The following is a 17,350-nucleotide window of genomic DNA, read 5'->3' as shown; positions in this document are numbered from 1 at the left end:
CTTCCTATTTATAGTAGAGACGGGGTCTCGCTCTTGCTCAGGCTGGTTTTGAACTCCTGACCTTGAGCAATCCGCCCGCCTCGGCCTCCCAGAGTACTAGGATTATAGGCGTGAGCCACGGCGCCCGGCCAATATACTGTAATTTAAAATATGGGAAACATTGAGCATTAGAGTATAAGAACATAGGCCAGTTATTTTATTCAATGAATCTGTGTTTCTTTAATGAGTCCTCATGGTAAGTTTGGTGCATTTTGGCTGCAATACTAACTAAACGATACTATGTCCTTTTCAAGGTATTCTATATGAAGGCACAAGACACCCATTTATACTTGATTGGTGTTGTTAATTGTGATCTCTTGGTTAAGGTGTTGTCTTGGTTTCTCCACTGGATAGATACTGTTTTTGCCTGTTGTAATTAATAAGTAATAGTGGGGAATACTTTGAGTAAGCATCTTGTATAAAATAACTGGTCTAGGCCGGGCATGGTGGCTCATGCCTGTAATCCTAGCAATCTGGGAGGCCAAGGCAGGAGGATCACTCAAGGTCAGGAGTTCGAAACCAGCCTGAGCAAGAGTGAGACCCTGTCTCTACTAAAAATAGAAAGAAATTAATTGGCCAACTAAAAATATATAGAAAAAATTAGCTCGGCATGGTGGCGCATGCCTATAGTACCAGCTACTCGGGAGGCTGAGTCAGAAGGATTGCTTGAACCCAGGAGTTTGAGCTGGGTTGCTGTGAGCTAGGTTGACGACACAGCACCCTAGCCTGGGCAACAGAGTGAGACTCTGTCTCAAAAAAACCCAAAAAAACTGGTCTATGTTCTTCCATAATGTCCATGTCATGAAACATGAAGAAAGGCTGAGACATGGCAACTAAATGAAATAAGTGGTCCTATACTGTATGCTGGCCCAGACAAATTGCTTATAAAGGAAATTACTAGGACAATTAATGAGACTGAAATGTGGACATTATATATTAAATTCAAATTCCTTATTACATTTTCTGAATTTGGTAACTGTACCATTTTTGGTAAGAGATTATTCTTGTTTACAAAGGGTAAAGGGGCATGGCTTGTGCAATCTCTTGAATAGTTTAGAAAAAATATGTGCATACAAACATGCATATACATATACACAGAATCATAAGGCAAATGTAGCAAAATGTTAAAAATTGGTTAATCTAGGTACATGAGAGTTTTATTACTCTTGTAACTTTCCTGTAAATTTGAAACTATTTAAAATCTGAAATTAAATATATATTTAAAATTACCTAAAAATAAAAATTTAAAAATTCAAAATACAGGTATTACTGTATACCTTTCCAGGTAAACTAACAGAATTTGAGTTGTAGACTCACTCAAAATTCTACTTTTTTTTTTTTTTGGAGACAAGGTCTCTGTTAGGTGCGGAGCCAGGAGGGAGACACACAAAGCCTCAGGTGTAGCAAAATGCTATTTATTTGGACATCTGGGTGCAGAATGGGTGGAGGCCAAAAAGAGCATCCACCCTTAGGAGAGGGAGCGTGATGGGTTTTATAGGAGGTTTGGAAAGGAGGGTGAATTTTTTCGGATAGTCACTGGTCCCTGTCGGCATCGCTGCAGCCGTGTGAGGTCGGAGTTAGATTTACAGCCTCCAGACTCCTGTAGCTATTGTTTCACAGGCCTTGTGATCACTATCTAAATTTTCCATTAACTGCATTCTGTCCTATACATACTTTCTGGAGTCCCACCCTGCACAGGCCTAACAGTCTTGTTTTGTCACCCTGGCTAGAGTGCAGTGGTGTCATCATATCTCACTCATACTGTAATGTCAAACTTCTGGGCTGAAGCCATCTTCCTGCCTCAGCCTCCCATGTAGCTGGGACTACAGGTACACACCACCTTGGACAGCTAATTTTTCTACTTTTTTGTAGAGACAGGGTTTTGTTCTTGCTCAAGCTGGTCTTGAACGCCTGAGCTCAAGCACTCCTCCTGCCTTGGCCTCCCAAAGTCCTTGGAATATAGGCATGACCTACCATGTCCAACAAAAATTCTGTTTTTTTTTTTTTTTTTTTTTGAGACAGAGTCTTGCTTTGTTGCCCAGGCTAGAGTGAGTGCCATGGCGTCAGCCTAGCTCACAGCAACCTCAAACTCCTGGGCTCAAGCGATCCTCCTGCCTCAGCCGCCCGAGTAGCTGGGACTACAGGCATGCGCCACCATGCCCGGCTAATTTTTTCTATGTATATTAGTTGGCTAATTAATTTCTTTCTATTTATAGTAGAGATGGGGTCTTGCTCTTGCTCAGGCTGGTTTCGAACTCCTAAGCTCGAGCAATCCATCCGCCTCGGCCTCCCAGAGTGCTAGGATTATAGTCGTGAGCCACCGCTCCCAGCCAAATTCTGCTGTTTTACACAATGGCATCAACCTTCCAACAAGAGAATGGCATTTAGATAAGAGGTTACGTTAGGAATGAATGAATGCTAGAATCTCATAGAGGCAGTTTTTAATTTTTTATTTCTTTTTTTGAGCAATGGTCCCTCTCTATTACCGGGCTAGAGTGCACTGGCGTCATCATAGCTCACTGCAACCTCAAACTCCTGGGCTCAAGCAATCTTTCTGCCTCAGCTTCCCAAATAGCTAAGACTATAGGCTCACACCACCATGCCTGGCTAATTTTTCTGTTTTTTGTAGAGATGGGGGTCTCACTATGTTGCTCAGGCTTGTCTCAAACTCCTGACCTCAAGGGATCCTCCCATCTTGGCCTCCCAAAGTGCTAGGATTACAAGTATGAGCCACTTTGCCCAGCAGTTTCTTAATTTTAAACAAACCAACAAAACCTGGTTGTAGAAAAGTTTCTACCGTGTTTCCCCGAAAATAAGACCTACCCATAAAATAAGCCCTAGCAGGATTTCTAAGCATTTGTGCAATATAAGCCCTACCCCCAAAATAAGACCTAGTAATGGGCGTGACTACACAGCATATCTGCACAACCCATGCATTTCGTCACGGAGCGGTAAAGAAGACGAGCAGCCCTTCTCATCTGCCCCATGAGAGCTCTGTTGCTTGACATGAGAGATTGGGGCCAATGTTCTAAAGGAAATAGAGTCGCAAGAAATTCAAGATGGAATTTGGGGGTTTGGAGAGTTATGATGATATTCCAGAAGAAGACGACTTAACTACATTTGAATAAATGTAGATTGTTGTGCTGTACTTAAAAAAAAAAAATAACACATCCCCTGAAAATAAGCCCTAGGGTGTCTTCTTGAGGAAAAATAAATATAAGACCTTATCTTATTTTCGGGGAAACACGGTAGTCTTTTAGCAGTCCTTAGCAGTTTGTTGAAGATTCAGCCTTTAGGATCTGAAGAACTTTTGGTTTGTTTCCTTTTAAGGAAGAAAAAGCCAACTGGAGGGTTGATCCAGCAACCATCAGTGCTTGTTGCCCGGCCTGCAGTAGGTGCCAGTAAATATTTATAGTTCCTGAATGATTATAGGATCACCAACTCAAAAAAAGTTTACAGGGGAATACGAGGACTGGGGTTGGTGGGGGTGGGCTGGGGAGACATGCTGGCTGAAGTGATTCTCAGTGAAGGAGGGGACTGTCAATGAAGCTAATTAGGAAGTCCTGTGTGCCACAGGCGTGTGGGGGCCGGTTCTGGTTGTCAGAGCTCAGCATGGTGGTACTCAGGGCTCTGAGGGGAGGTGCAAGCTTAGACCCCAAAGCCGTGAAATGACATACTCAGTGTGGCTGGGACGGAGCATGTAGCACTGCCACGGTCAGTGGCCTCTTTCCGGGTTGACTGGGATTTGCTCCTATTAGTTGTCAATTGTTGACACATATTTGTCATTTTTAATTGGCTTGATCTACATCAATTTGCATATTTTCACTTTATTGTTAGATACTTGGATTACTTATAGAGCATGAAACTATAAACAATACTATGAAGATATTGATATACATTAACTTTTTTTTTTTTTTTTGGGACAGAGTCTCGCTTTGTTGCCCAGGCTAGAGTGAATGCCGTGGCGTCAGCCTAGCTCACAGCAACCTCAAACTCCAGGGCTCAAGCAATCCTTCTGCCTCAGCCTCCCGAGGAGCTGAGACTACAGGCATGCGCCACCATGCCCGGCTAATTTTTTTTTTTTCTATATATATTAGTTAGCCAACTAATTTCTTTCTATTTATAGTAGAGACGGGGGTCTCACTCTTGCTCAGGCTGGTTTCAAACTTCTGACCTTGAGCAATCCGCCCACCTCGGCCTTCCAGAGTGCTAGGATTACAGGCGTGAGCCACCGCGCCCGGCCATACATTAACTTTTATATTCTTTTATTTATTTATTTTTTTGAGACTAGAGTCTCACTCCATTGCTCTGAGTAGAGTGCTGCGGCATCATCATAGTTCACAGCAACCTCAAACTCCTGGGCTCAAGCGATCCTCCTGCCTCAGCCTCCTGAGTAGCTGGGACTACAGGAGCATGCCACGGCGCTCTGGCAATTTTTATAGTTTTAGTAGAGATGGCCTCGCTGTTCCTCAGGCTGGTTCCGAACTCCTGAGCTCAAGCGATCCTCCTGCCTTGGCCCCCCAGAGTGCTAGGATTACAGGCGTGAGCCACCACGCCCAGCCTATACATTAACTCTTAAAAAATCAATGATACAAACTAATTCTTTCATTTAATTGAGATGATAGACATGGATTCATTCCTCATTAATTAGAGGAAGATACTCGGGCATGTCAAATTAAAAACTAAAGTTTTAGCATTCTAAAGTTTAAAACAATGGCCAAGTGCCTGCGCAAACATGAGAAAGGGAAACAGTACTTAGTAAACAAGAAGGAAACATGCCTGTGTTCTTACAGCTTAGAGAGGTTGAACCATGTAAATAGAACATTTGCGATGATTAGAGTGTGGGGACAGGGCAAAGCAAATGGAGAGCTTGGCTGGGGACAACCAGAAGCTAAGGTAGCTCACAGCCTTACATTGCCTTTTCATTTTGTTCTTCAGAAATTCCAAGATGAGTGACTTTTTTCCTCTGAGCAAATTATCCCATTTAAACATTCATGAATTAACCGTATTTTACTTTCAATGCAAAGAAGAAAAATGGTTTCTGTCTCATACATTTCAGCTGTCTTGTCAGTGGGTCATCAAGTTGAAGGATTTCTTTTACATTCCTACTAATCCCCTATTCTCTAGGAAAGATAATTTTCAAAATGGAAAGTGGGTTGAGGTTCATCTCTAATTTTTGACTCACATTATACAAGCTCTCTGACTAAGCTGTGAGAATGTATAACATCCCTGTCAGTCATCAAGTGGGCTTCAGTGTGGGGCGGGTAGTGCCCAGGTGGGCAGAGCACTGTCTGATGACCTTTGTTCCCTAATAACCTATTGTGGGGTCCACAATAGATGTTATTCTCCATTAATTCGAAACATCTGTGTTGTGCTTGATGCAGAGGCTACAAATAGAAAAACACTTGGGGCCGGGCGCAGTGGCTCACGCCTGTAATCCTAGCACGCCTCCATCCAAGGCGGATGGATTGCTCCAGGTCAGGAGTTCAAAACCAGCCTGAGCAAGAGCGAGACCCCGTCTCTACTATAAATAGAAAGAAATTAATTGGCCAACTAATATATGTATATATATATGTAAAAAAAATTAGCCGGGCATGGTGGTGCATGCCTGTAGTCCCAGCTATTCAGGAGGCTGAGGCAGAAGGATTGCTTGAGCACAGGAGTTTGAGGTTGCTGTGAGCTAGGCTGACACCAGGGCATTCACTCTAGCCTGGGCAACAAAGTGAGACTCTGTCTCAAAAAAAAAAAAAAAAAGAAAGAAAGAAAAACACTTGGTTCCTGTCTTAGTTTGTGAGTCCAGAAATTAGGATAAAAAGTGAACTGGTCAGGCACTGTGGCTCACGCCTGTAATCCTAGCACTCTGGGAGGCCGAGGCGGGAGGATCACTCAAGGTCAGGAGTTCCAAACCAGCCTGAGTAAGAGCAAGACTCTGTCTCTACTAAAAACGGAAAGAAATTAATTGGCCAACTAAAAATATACAGAAAAAATTAGCTGGGCATGGTAGTGCATGCTTTGTAGTCCCAGCTATTCGGGGGGCTGAGGCAGTAGGATTGCTTGAGCCCAGGAGTTTGAGGTTGCTGTGAGCTAGGCTGATGCCACAGCACTCTAGCCCAGGCAACAGAGTGAGACTCTTTCTCAAAAAAAAAAAAAAAAAAAAAAAAGTGAACCAAGCAAAGATTGAATGGGAAAGAGCAGTTTCATGTCTTAACATTACTAAGTATTAAAACTATGCAGGAACAACAGATGGAAATTAAAACACAAAGGCTATAATAAATGCCAATGACAAAAATAAAGCCACTGTTCAGTTCTACTTACAGCAGACTGACTAGGAATCAAACATGGACACTTGCATTTTAACGTTCAAGACCTACTGCTTTAAAAAACTTCAAAAAATGTTATCTAAGTGTGAATAAATTAATGACACGTTGTGAAAGTCTTTAGCTGTAAGGTATTATTACTGTATCAGTCAAGGCTGCAGCAGAAAACAGATGATACATTTAAATTAGGATAATTTAAGGAGAGTTTAATAAAGGGAATGTTTACAAAGGTGTGGACCAGGTTTAGGGAAATCATGAAAAATAGTGCAGTGCTCCAGGGCTAGTAGCAGTGGGGCCCCGTCATTGCTTCAGGCCTAAAGGGTCAAGGTCGGGGAGCATGTGCAGGAACCAGGACACAGAGAGGGTCTATGTGAAGACCCTCTACCTCCTTCATGAATTTAGACCTGCGGGAAGTAACCCTGCAGGGAGGGATTGCACCCTGCTACCTCCCTCAGGCATCCTGCCGGGCTCCCCATTGGCTGGACCCAATGGGACCAGAACACGAAGGAGCCAGCTGACCTATCTCTACCTGTCAGCTTCCCAGAGCACAGAGGAGGGTGGAGAGTGGGTCTGGGAGGGGTGAATAGAAGATGTCCAGAGCAACTAAGTGACCAAGAACCTGAAAGGCAGTGTTCACAAAGCCCTTTGCAACACCTTTCCAGACAATGTTTGACCAACTCCTAGAACTGGCCATTTAATGGTTACTGAACAAGGATGACAGAACCTTTACAGCATAGCCTCAAAAACTCTTGAAATTTATAAGGGACACATTTTCCAAGTTAGCAGGGCAGTGTAATTTGAAGAAAAAGGAAGTTCTGCATATGAGAAAAAGTACTCTTCTATATTTTTTCAAAACAGAATACACAAACATTTTCTGGTTTTTTTTTTTCATATTTTAAGTTTTAAAGTTCTCTTTTTGTTTGTTTGTTTTGTTTTGTTTTGTTTTTGAGACAGAATTTCACTCTGTTGCCCGGGCTAGAGTGCCATGGCATCAGCCTAGCTCACAGCAACCTCAAACTCCTGGGCTCAAGCGATCCTTCTTCCTCAGCCTCCCGAGTAGCTGGGACTACAGGCATGCGCCACCATGACCGGCTAATTTTTTCTATATATTTTTAGTTGTCTAATTAATTTCTTTTTAATTTTAGTAGAGATGGAGTTTCCCTCTTGCTCAGGCTGGTCTCAAGCTCCTGAGCTTGAGCAATCCACCCGCCTCAGCCTCCCAGAGTGCTAGGATTACAGGCGTGAGCCACCGTGCCCGGCCTTAACTTTTAAATTTTGAAATATTATGGGTACACAATAGTTGTATATATTTATAGGGTACATATGATTTTTGTTTTTGTGTTTGTTTTTGAGATTGGGTCTCACTTTGTTGCCCTGGTTAGAGTGCAGTGGTGTCATGATAGCTCACTACAACCTCAAACTCCTGGGCTCAAGTGATTCTCCTGCCTCCACTTCCTAAGTAGCTGGAACTACAAGCTCATGCCACCACGCCCAGCTAAATGTTCTATTTTTTTGTAGAGACAGGGTCTCGCTCAGACTGGTCTTGATCTCCTGGCCTCAGGAAATCCTCCTGCCTTATCCTCTCAGGGTGCTAGGATTACAGGTGTGAGCCACTGCACCCAGCCCAGGCTACTTATTTTGAATTCTTTGTCTGAAAGGTCACATATCTCTATCGTTATAGAATTTGTCACTGGTGCTTTATTTAGTTTGTTTGGTGAGGTCATGCTTTCCTTGATGTTTTTGATGCTTGTGAATGTCTATGTCTGGGCATTGATGAGTTAGGTATTTATTTTAATCTTTGCAGTCTGGGGTTGTTTGAGCCCATCCTTCTTGAGTAGGTTTTCCAGACATTCAAAGGGAATTGAGTGCTGTGATCTCAGCCTGTGATCACTGCAGGTATATCAGCACTGCGGGCGCCCCAAGCCTAGCAATGCTGTGACTCTTGCAGACTCCTGGGGGTACCACCTTGGTAGACTTGGGTAAGATATGGGAGAATTCTCTGGATTACCAGGCAAAATCTCTGGCTCTCTTCCCTCACTCTCCATGCAGAGCTGCTGGTGTTGGGGGAGGAGTGATGTGGGCATTCCCTTATGGGCTTGCAGCTGCGATTGCAACTGGGTCACACCTGAAGCCAGCCCAGTCTCACCCGCAGCCCATGGTGACTGCTGCCTGGCTACCTCTGATGTGTATTCAAAGCCCAAGGGCTCTTTAGTCAGCAGGTGGTGAATCCTGCCAGGACTGGGTCCTTCCCTTCAGGGCAGCAGTTCTTCTTTTGGCCTAGCATGGGTCCAGAAATGCCTTCCAGGAATTAAGGCCTGGAATCAGGGACTTCAGGAAATCTGCTTGGTACTTTATTTTACTGTGGTGGATGGAGCTGGTATCCATGTTGCAAAACAAAGTCCTCTGGACTCTTCCCTTTCCATTCCCCAAGTGGAAGAAGACTCCCTGTGAGCTGCACTGCCTGGAGTTTGGGGCGGGGGTGACACAGGCACTGGCTTGGCCACCACTCCTAGTGTCTCACCAGGTCACATGCACTTCAAGTCCACTGGCTCCCAGCCAGCATAGCCTCAGGAGTTGCCCCAGGACTGTAGCCTTTGTGGCCTGATTGCCTTTTGAATTTACTCCATGCCCCAGGCTGCTCTTTGTCAGCGGGTGGTGAGGCTAGCCATAAATCAGGTTTCTACTGCTAGGGTGGAGGATTTCCATTTGTCTGGGCTGGCCTAATTGCTCTCTCCTGGGGAGCCAGCAGAATTCTGCCCTGTGCTGTGTTCCCCTGTGACAGGGCAGCCCTCAGGTCCAATGCCAAGTCCCACAATCACTCCACTTTCTTCCAGATTCCTTCTCTACTTGGAGAGCCGGTGGGGGGGGGCACTGCAGGCAGATGGGGACAGGAGGCATAGGCAATGCAAGATTATCTTTTCTGCCTTCTTTAGTGCCTCTTTCCTTGATTCAATGTTAAAACCAGGTACTGTGATTGCTTTTCTGATTTTCTTTTGAAGGTTCTTCCTTGAGTGGATAGTTGTTGAATTTCGTGTTTTTGCAGAGGGATGCTTGCTGAAGGTTTGTATCCAGCCATCTTGCTCTGCCCCTCCCTACACAAACATATTCTGATATTAACAATAAATACAAAGCCATCCTGAATTTGGGGTTTTTTTAAATTAATATGTGATCAATAACAAAGACTGAAAATGTTTTACTAAGAAAGTCAAGCTGTTCTTAAGTAATGCAGCCTTTGCTAAATTGTGAAGAGAAAATTATGAATCTGTCTTCATAAACCTTCAACTTCAGGCCGGGCCCAGTGGCTCACGCCTGTAATCCTAGCACTCTGGGAGGCTGAGGCGGGCGGATCGTTTGAGCTCAGGAGTTCAAGACCAGCCTGAGCAAGAGTGAGACCCCCGCCTCTACTAAAAAATAGAAAGAAATTAATTGGCCAACTAAAAAATATATAGAAAAAAATTAGCCGGGCATGGTGGCGCATGCCTGTAGTCCCAGCTACTCGGGAGGCTGAGGCAGAAGGATTGCTTGAGCCCAGAAGTTTGAGGCTGCTGTGAGCTAGGCTGACGCCACGGCACTCACTCTAGCCTGGGCAACAAAGCGAGACTCTGTCTCAAAAAAACAAACCAAAAATCTTCAACTTCTCTCCCAGCAATACTCCTTCCCCTTTCCTATGTGCATGTCTTTTAAATTAGATCTTATCTCTCATGGCCTTTTTGGGGAGGTGAACATGTTTCCCGATTCACTTATTCTACGTAGATTTTCTACAGGAAATGATTTGGTTCTGAATTCATGGAAAAACCAGGTGTCTGCACTAGAGGGACTATTTCTCTTTTAATGAGCTTCCTGGCAGAGTAGCACAGACTCAGAGGACTCAGACCTCGTCTGCTTTCTTTACACAGCCAAATGCGTGGTGGGGTCTGCCCCTCACACTGCGCTCCCTGCGCTCCCGTCTCTGTCACTTAGGGGAGAGCAGGGGGGCGCAGGGCTCAGGAGCCTTTCTCCGCCGTGGTCAGGGTAGAGCGGCTGGAGCCTGGAGGAAGCTCTCAGCAGCTCAAGTGTCTCGCCTCACTGTGACAGTTGGGTAGAGCACAGTGTCCAGTAAGACAATCTTTATGCAGGAGACACAAGAGAAAAGCTGTTCTTCCCGAGCACATTGACAGGGGACTGGTAAATAAACTGTGGGTGGGGTGTGCTGGGAAAGCCTTGCCCCGCCTGGCTTTGGGTCCCGGCTCAGCCACTAACCGTGTGACCAAAGCCTCCATTTTCACATCTCTAAAATACAGTTCATAATAATATTCTTTTATAATAATAACACAAAGCATGTGAAGCACCAGTGCCTGAAACATAGTAATCGCTCCATAACTGGTCTCTGTGAAGATGGTAATGATGATCAAGATTAAGTTAATACAATCACAATCCACTCAACCGATATATCCAACCAGTCAGGTCCAAGTGGGTGCTATTTCAAATCCCAAGCATCTTTCCCATTTGCTCCCATTCTTCTATTCTCACACCTCTACCTAGGTCAGGCTCAGACACTTCTCTCCTGGATGAAAACAACAGCCACTTAAATGGTCTTCCAGCTTCTGGGCTTGCTCCCTCTCATCTGTTCTTCCTTCTGCAGCCTTAGCCCTTTTGCATTTCGACCATTTGGCCACTTTGACCATTTCACACTAGGTCAAGTTTCCTTCATCCTTTCCTTCCTTCCTTTTTTCTTTGTAAAAATTTTTTTCTCTTTTATAAAGGTAGGGGGGTCTTTCTATGTTGCCCAGGCTGGTCTCAAACTCCTGAGTTCAAGGAGTCCTTCCACCTCAGCCTCCTGAGTAGCTGGGGCTATAAGTGTATGCCACCATGCCTGGCTCCCTCCCTCCCTTCCTGCTTTCCTTCCTTCCTTCCTTCCTTCCTTCCTTCCTTCCTTCCTTCCTTCCTTCCTTCCTTCCTTCCTTCCTTCCTTCCTTCCTTCCTTCCTTCCTTCCTCCCTCCCTCCCTCCCTCCCTCCCTCCCTCCCTCCTTTCCTTCCTTCCTTCCTTCCTTCCTTCCTTCCTTCCTTCCTTCCTTCCTTCCTTCCTTCCTTCCTTCCTTCCTTCCTTCCTTCCTTCCTTCCTCCCTCCCTCCCTCCCTCCCTTCCTTCCTCCCTTCCTCCCTTCCTTCCTCCCTTCCTTCCTTCCTTCCTTTTTTCTTTCTCTCTCTTGCTCCTTCCTTCCTCCCTATTCTTTCTTTCTTCTCTCTCTCTTTCTTGTGAAAGATAGCAGGCATGCAGAAAAGTGTGCAAACCCTGTACACACAGTCTGAGAAACAGTCATCAATTATTCTCTAGGTCAAGAAATTAAACATTGCACCTCTCTAGAAGCCTTCCCCATCCCTCCTGTGCACCCTTCCTCAATAACAAAAGCAGCTCTCTTTCTAAGAAGTAGCCCCTATCCTGATTTCTGTGACAATTTTTTGCCATTTTAAAAAAAGTTTTGCCACCTATGTATGAATCTCTAAATGATATACCTCATGTATCAAATCCAAGAAGTCTTCTTTTTCATATTTTAGCATATCCGAAGTTGGGGATGTGGTTATAATTGATGGCTTGTCATGGTTTAATTGGCAGCATTTTTTCTTTCTTAGAAGACCACAAAATGATGGTATGTTTTACAATTCAATGGCACCTTAGATTTGATGTAGGCTACTTTTTTTGCTTGTTTTTGGACCTTATAAATGCAGTTATACTGTATAACTTTTACCTCTGTCTTTCTTTTGGTCAATGCAATGTTTGTGGCTATAGGGTATTTAGAGATCGCCTCCAAGCCCTCTTTTACCTCTTAATGGGATCCTCTAAAAAACAAATAGACACCAGGCAGATTAACAAGATAAAGAAAAGAATACCAATTTTATTAGTTTTACATGCATATGGGGATTTTCACAAGACAGTGAAATCCGAAGAAGTAGCGAAAGCAGGATGCTTTTATACTTTTTAGATAAAGAATGATACATTTGAGAAGAAATGACAGGACCAAGAAAATTTGAGTAGGGACAGTACATTTTTTTTTTAATTTTTTTTTATTTCCGCATATTATGGGGGTACAGATTTTAGGGTTTCAATAAATGCCCTTTCCCCCCTCCCCCCACAAGTATGAGTTTCCAGCATGACCATCCCCCAGATGGTGCACATCTCACTCATTATGTATGTATCTATCCACCCCCCTCCCCCTCCCACCTGCCCAATTGTCCCGGCCCGCGGGAACTTCTGTTACTCGTGGGGTCAAGGGGGACCGTGCCTGAAAGAGATGGGCGAGAGAAAGGAACGAGACCAAGCAAAGGGTTGTCAAGGTCTACTTTACTTAGATTCTTAGTAGGTTTTATAAGCATACAGAAACAAGGAAGTAGAAACAAAAAATGCAGTGGGGTGACGGTGAGTCTTGGGTTTGGGCTAATCAGCCCCAATCAGTATCTTATCAGTATTGAGGTTGTTTGTGACTGATTACTCGACCCCAACCTGGCAGGTGGTCGGGAACAATTGCAGTTAGCACACCCTGGAGCATTTTGGAACGCATTCTTTTCGGAGCTATAGCTGGAGGGTGGGGTGTTGTTTTTGTCCTAGGAATTTTTCTAGGGCGAGGCCCGTGCGTAGGACAAGTCATAGGGGAGTTGAGGGTCTTTGAGGGTCCTTGCCTCTAACACCCAATACCCTATTACTGTAGTACCTATGTGTTCACTTAGGTGCTACTCAGTTAATATCAGTTTGCTGGTGGGTATATGTGGTGCTTGTTTTTCCATTCATGGGAAACTTCACTTAATAGTATGGGTTCCAGCTCTAACTAGGAAAATATAAGATGTGCTATATCACCGTTGTTTCTTAGAGCTGAATAGTACTCCATGGTATACATATACCACATTTTATTAATCCATTCTTGGATTGATGGGCACTTGGGCTGTTTCCACAGTCTTGCAATTATGAATTGTGCTGCTATAACATTCGAGTGCAGGTGTCTTTTTTGTAGAGTGTCATTGGATCTTTTGGGTAGATGCCCAGCAATGGGATTGCTGGATCAAATAGTAGATTCACTTGTATCGCTTTAAGGTATCTCCATATTGCTTTCCACAGAGGTTGAACTAGTTTGCAGTCCCACCAGGGGACAGTACATTTTTTTAGGGGAGTCATTAGGAGATATGTAGGTTTGTGTGTAAAACTAGTGGAAGATAAGTGTTACTTTGTTAAGTGTATTTATTCAGGTTCATTGCCGCCCCAAGTTCTCAGTCTCTGTTGATAAGGACTATTTTCTCACCCTGGTACGCACAGGGTACCCCTCCCAGAGCATCTCCAAGGCTTGCTGCATGTGGGAAAAGACAGCCAGCCAGCCCTTTCTGAAACTACAATTTCACAAATGTTTTTAACGTGAAATAATCAATACACCAAATCGGCACATTTGGGGATGGCATGTCCTTCTCCCCTTCATGAAATTCATCCTCTTTGTTGCTGCAAGCAGTTGCAGCTTGCTCATGTCTATTACACGCGGTGGCACAGTGAACAGCCTGGTGTATGCGTCAAAGACACCGTCATTTCTCTCTAGATTACTGTTAACATTATCCAAACACCAATCCTAACCCTGATCCCAACCAGAGCAACTACGCTTAAAGTATTTTAATGGCTTCTCACTGATCTCAGAATGAAGATCCACAGCTCAGGTGAGCCCACGCCCTCCCCAGTACAGGTTGTGATCCTTTTACTGTGCCTTCTCCTAGAATTCTCTTCTTTTCAGGACATTAGGTCGTAGATATCCCGCTGAAACAGAGACTCTTGGGGACTTTAATAAGATTAGAAGGTTATTTTTTGCTCCCAGTGCAGTGTGGGCCTAAGCAGCCCAGGGTTTGTCTGGAGGTTACTGTGTTGGGCACCCAGCACCCTTCTTTCCACTTTGTTGGTTGTTGCCCTCAGCAGCAGGTCTGGGAGGACCCCCCTGGCTGATCCACAGTCCAGCCTGTGGAAGGAAGAAAGAGGAAAGCGAGGACACACCACCCCTTATAAGAGCATGAACCAGGTATTGGACTTGTTACTTTTACTCCCCTTTCACTGATCAGAACTTGCTCACCTGGCTACGCTTAGCTGTAGGGGAGGCTCGGAAAAGTAGCCTTTATTTTGGCTCCATAGCCTGGGCTGTGACCCTGGTCTGTTATTGTAGCTGGATGAATGGATATGAGGACACCTAGTGGTCTCCATGGCAGAACACCCAACATAGATTAATTAGTGTGATTATTTGATTAATATTTATCTACCCCACTAGACTGTAATCTCCACAAGAGCAGGCACCATATCTGTTTCAGCTCACCATCGTATCCTCACCATCTGTCCCAGTGCCTGGTACATAGTAGGACCTTAATAAATATGTGTTGAATGCATGAATGAATGGATCAGTCTCTGACTACCTGTTGCTATTATTTCCTGTCACACTTGACACTCCTGCCAGACTAAACCACTTGTGATTGCCTGAATAATGTATTCGTTATCAATTAAGAAAATCTTTGCTAATCTGGTAAGCAAAAATGGTCATCTCACCATTGCTTATACTTCTTTGGTGATTTATCAGGTTATATACATTTCCACATGTCTTTATTTGTACTTCTTTTTCTTTTTTCTTTTTTTAGAGTCCAGTGGCTTTTATTAGGTTTGTTTCCTATACCATGCATTCATAGGGAATAGATTCTGGCAGCAGCTCAAGGTCCTTTCTTTGCTTCTCTCAGGTGTGCTATGCCTATTACGCCATGCTTTCATAGGGAACAGGTCCCAGCACCTCAGGCTCCTTTCTGTCGCTTCTCACAAAGTGTGAAACACCTATTATGCCATGAATTCATAGGGAATAGGTTCCAGCAGCTCGGGCTCCTTTCCATTGGTTCTCACAAAGTGTGCTTCTCTGGGTGGAGCAGGCTGTCGCTTCAGTTGAACCCAGGTACCTTTCTCTTTGGCTTCCTTCTTTTTCTGATCATTTTCCTTCACACGCTTCAGGAAGCTATCTCGGCTCTTAGAGTGCTTAATGTGCTCAATACGTACATTAATCCTCTTGGCAAGAATCTTGCCCTTAACTTGTTTATTTACAACAATTCCAACAGCATGCTGGGTAACGTTGTAGACTCTTCCAGTTTTGCCATGGTAACATTTGTGGGGCATGCCTTTTTGAACAGTACCCATTCCCTTGATGTCTACAATGTCACCTTTCTTGTAGATTCGCATGTATGTGGCCAAAGGAACAACTCCATGTTTTCTAAAAGGCCTAGAGAACATGTATCGGGTGCCTCTCCTCTTTCCCTTTGTGTTCGTCATTTTGGCGAATTACTGGAAGATGGCGGCTCCCGCCGAAAGGAAGGGTATTTGTACTTCTTGTTTTGAGATTCGACATGACCAATTTTAATAGCATCCATTAGGGTGCATGAAGAATCCAACAGTAAATTTCAGTCAAAAAATAAGGTCCAGGTTAGGCAGCACACTCAGGGACTTGCTTGATAAGGAGGAGAATGGAGAATAGAGGATAATGCTTGAATTAAGGTATTCATGCAATTCTATATGAATGCTATTTCTCACACCGCAGCTTCCACAAGAGTTGGGAAGCAAAGAGTTAAATATTTTATTTTCTGTTTAGAATAAGGAAGGATATTTTAAATTGCGGAATATTCATTGAGTGTTAGCCATCAATAGAGATTAATGTACTGATAAATTAATAAATTTGATTAATAAGTTTAAATAAGTGAATGGTGGCCACTTCACACGTTATGACCCACCCACCCACCTGCCCACCACACCACCCATCACCAGATACAGATGTTATGCTTCTCATATCATATTTTCATAATAAAAATATAAATAATATAAAATAACATGTTTAATATGGACACTTTTAATGAAGGCATATGAAAAAATTGAAATATTCATAAGAGAGGGGAAAATAAGACAAAAAACATAAGAATACATTTTTTTCTTTATTTAAATAATTTTTAAAAATATATAAAAAAATTGAAATAGTATGTGAGAGTGGTGGGATTTTGATTTTATTATTAAACATTTTTTATTTTTATTTATTTTTTTTGAGACAGAGTCTCACTCTGTTGCCCAGGCTAGAGTGAGTGCCATGGCATCAGCCTAGCTCACAGCAACCTCAATCTCCTGGGCTCAAACAATCCTCCTGCCTCAGCCTCCCAAGTAGCTGGGACTACAGGCATGCACCACCATGCCTGGCTAATTTTTTCTATATATTTTTAGTTGGCCAACTCTTGCTCAGGCTGGTTTCAAACTCCTGACCTTGAGTGATCCTCCCACCTCGGCCTCCCAGAGTGCTAGAATTACAGGTGTGAGCCACCATGCCCGGCCAACATTTTTTTCTTCAATGTTATTGTCATGTTGTTGCTAATTAAGCTAAATTATAGCACTATTACTATCATCAAAGCATAACCACCACCACCTTTCCTGTTATCCATGCTCTTTTAAAAATTCCTAAACCTGTAAGATATTATTGGCAATAGAGGAAATAAGAAGGAGTTGTTCTAAATATAAGCACAAATGTGGCTAATGAGTGGAAGACACATTTTTCTGTATAAGATTCATTTATATTTCTGAAAGCCAAGAGAGGAAGCAATAATTCAAGGCAAAGAAAGTGAAGAGCTTCTCTTTCCTTAGTGTCCATGGTGAACCTGGTAAGGACATAATTGCTAATGAGAACAACATGCTTTCAGACAAAAAGTGCATGCCAGACTTTGGTGTGCAGATACCCTAGGATCAGCACAATTCCAGCAATTGAGATCCCAGTGGCTTTGCTGTTGGTATAACTTGGGAATGAGATAAAAGACTGAGAGTAGCTTCTTAATAAATTGTCCAGTGGCTGTTCAGAAATGCATTTGACATTAGGAAGGTCCCCCAATGCATACCTTCTTCTTATTAATCATCTAGTGTAGGAAGCTCCTCTTTCGTAATGCCAAAATCCTTAGCAGGTACAATGGACTGAGTGTGTCCTCCTAAAATTCATATG

General features: G+C 43.5%; 1 protein-coding gene across 1 annotated transcript; it reads right to left on the bottom strand.

Moving 5' to 3' along the window:
- Positions 1-15,163: 15,163 nt before the first annotated feature.
- Positions 15,164-15,694, bottom strand: LOC105854794 (large ribosomal subunit protein eL21). Its single transcript, XM_012735361.3, has one exon. The coding sequence runs from the start codon at positions 15,652-15,654 to the stop codon at positions 15,172-15,174; it is 483 nt and encodes a 160-aa protein (XP_012590815.1). The 5' UTR covers positions 15,655-15,694; the 3' UTR covers positions 15,164-15,171.
- Positions 15,695-17,350: the final 1,656 nt, after the last annotated feature.

Source organism: Microcebus murinus, chromosome 7 (genome assembly GCF_040939455.1).
Source record: "Microcebus murinus isolate Inina chromosome 7, M.murinus_Inina_mat1.0, whole genome shotgun sequence".
NCBI classification, from domain to species: domain Eukaryota; kingdom Metazoa; phylum Chordata; class Mammalia; order Primates; family Cheirogaleidae; genus Microcebus; species Microcebus murinus.
The sequence above is the reverse complement of the archived record's forward strand: the minus strand, read 5'-3'. Positions and strand labels throughout refer to the sequence as shown.

Bases quoted from the DNA above. Each gene is read 5' to 3' on its own strand.
- LOC105854794 (XM_012735361.3), bottom strand. From the start codon at position 15,654: ATGACGAACACAAAGGGAAAGAGGAGAGGCACCCGATACATGTTCTCT.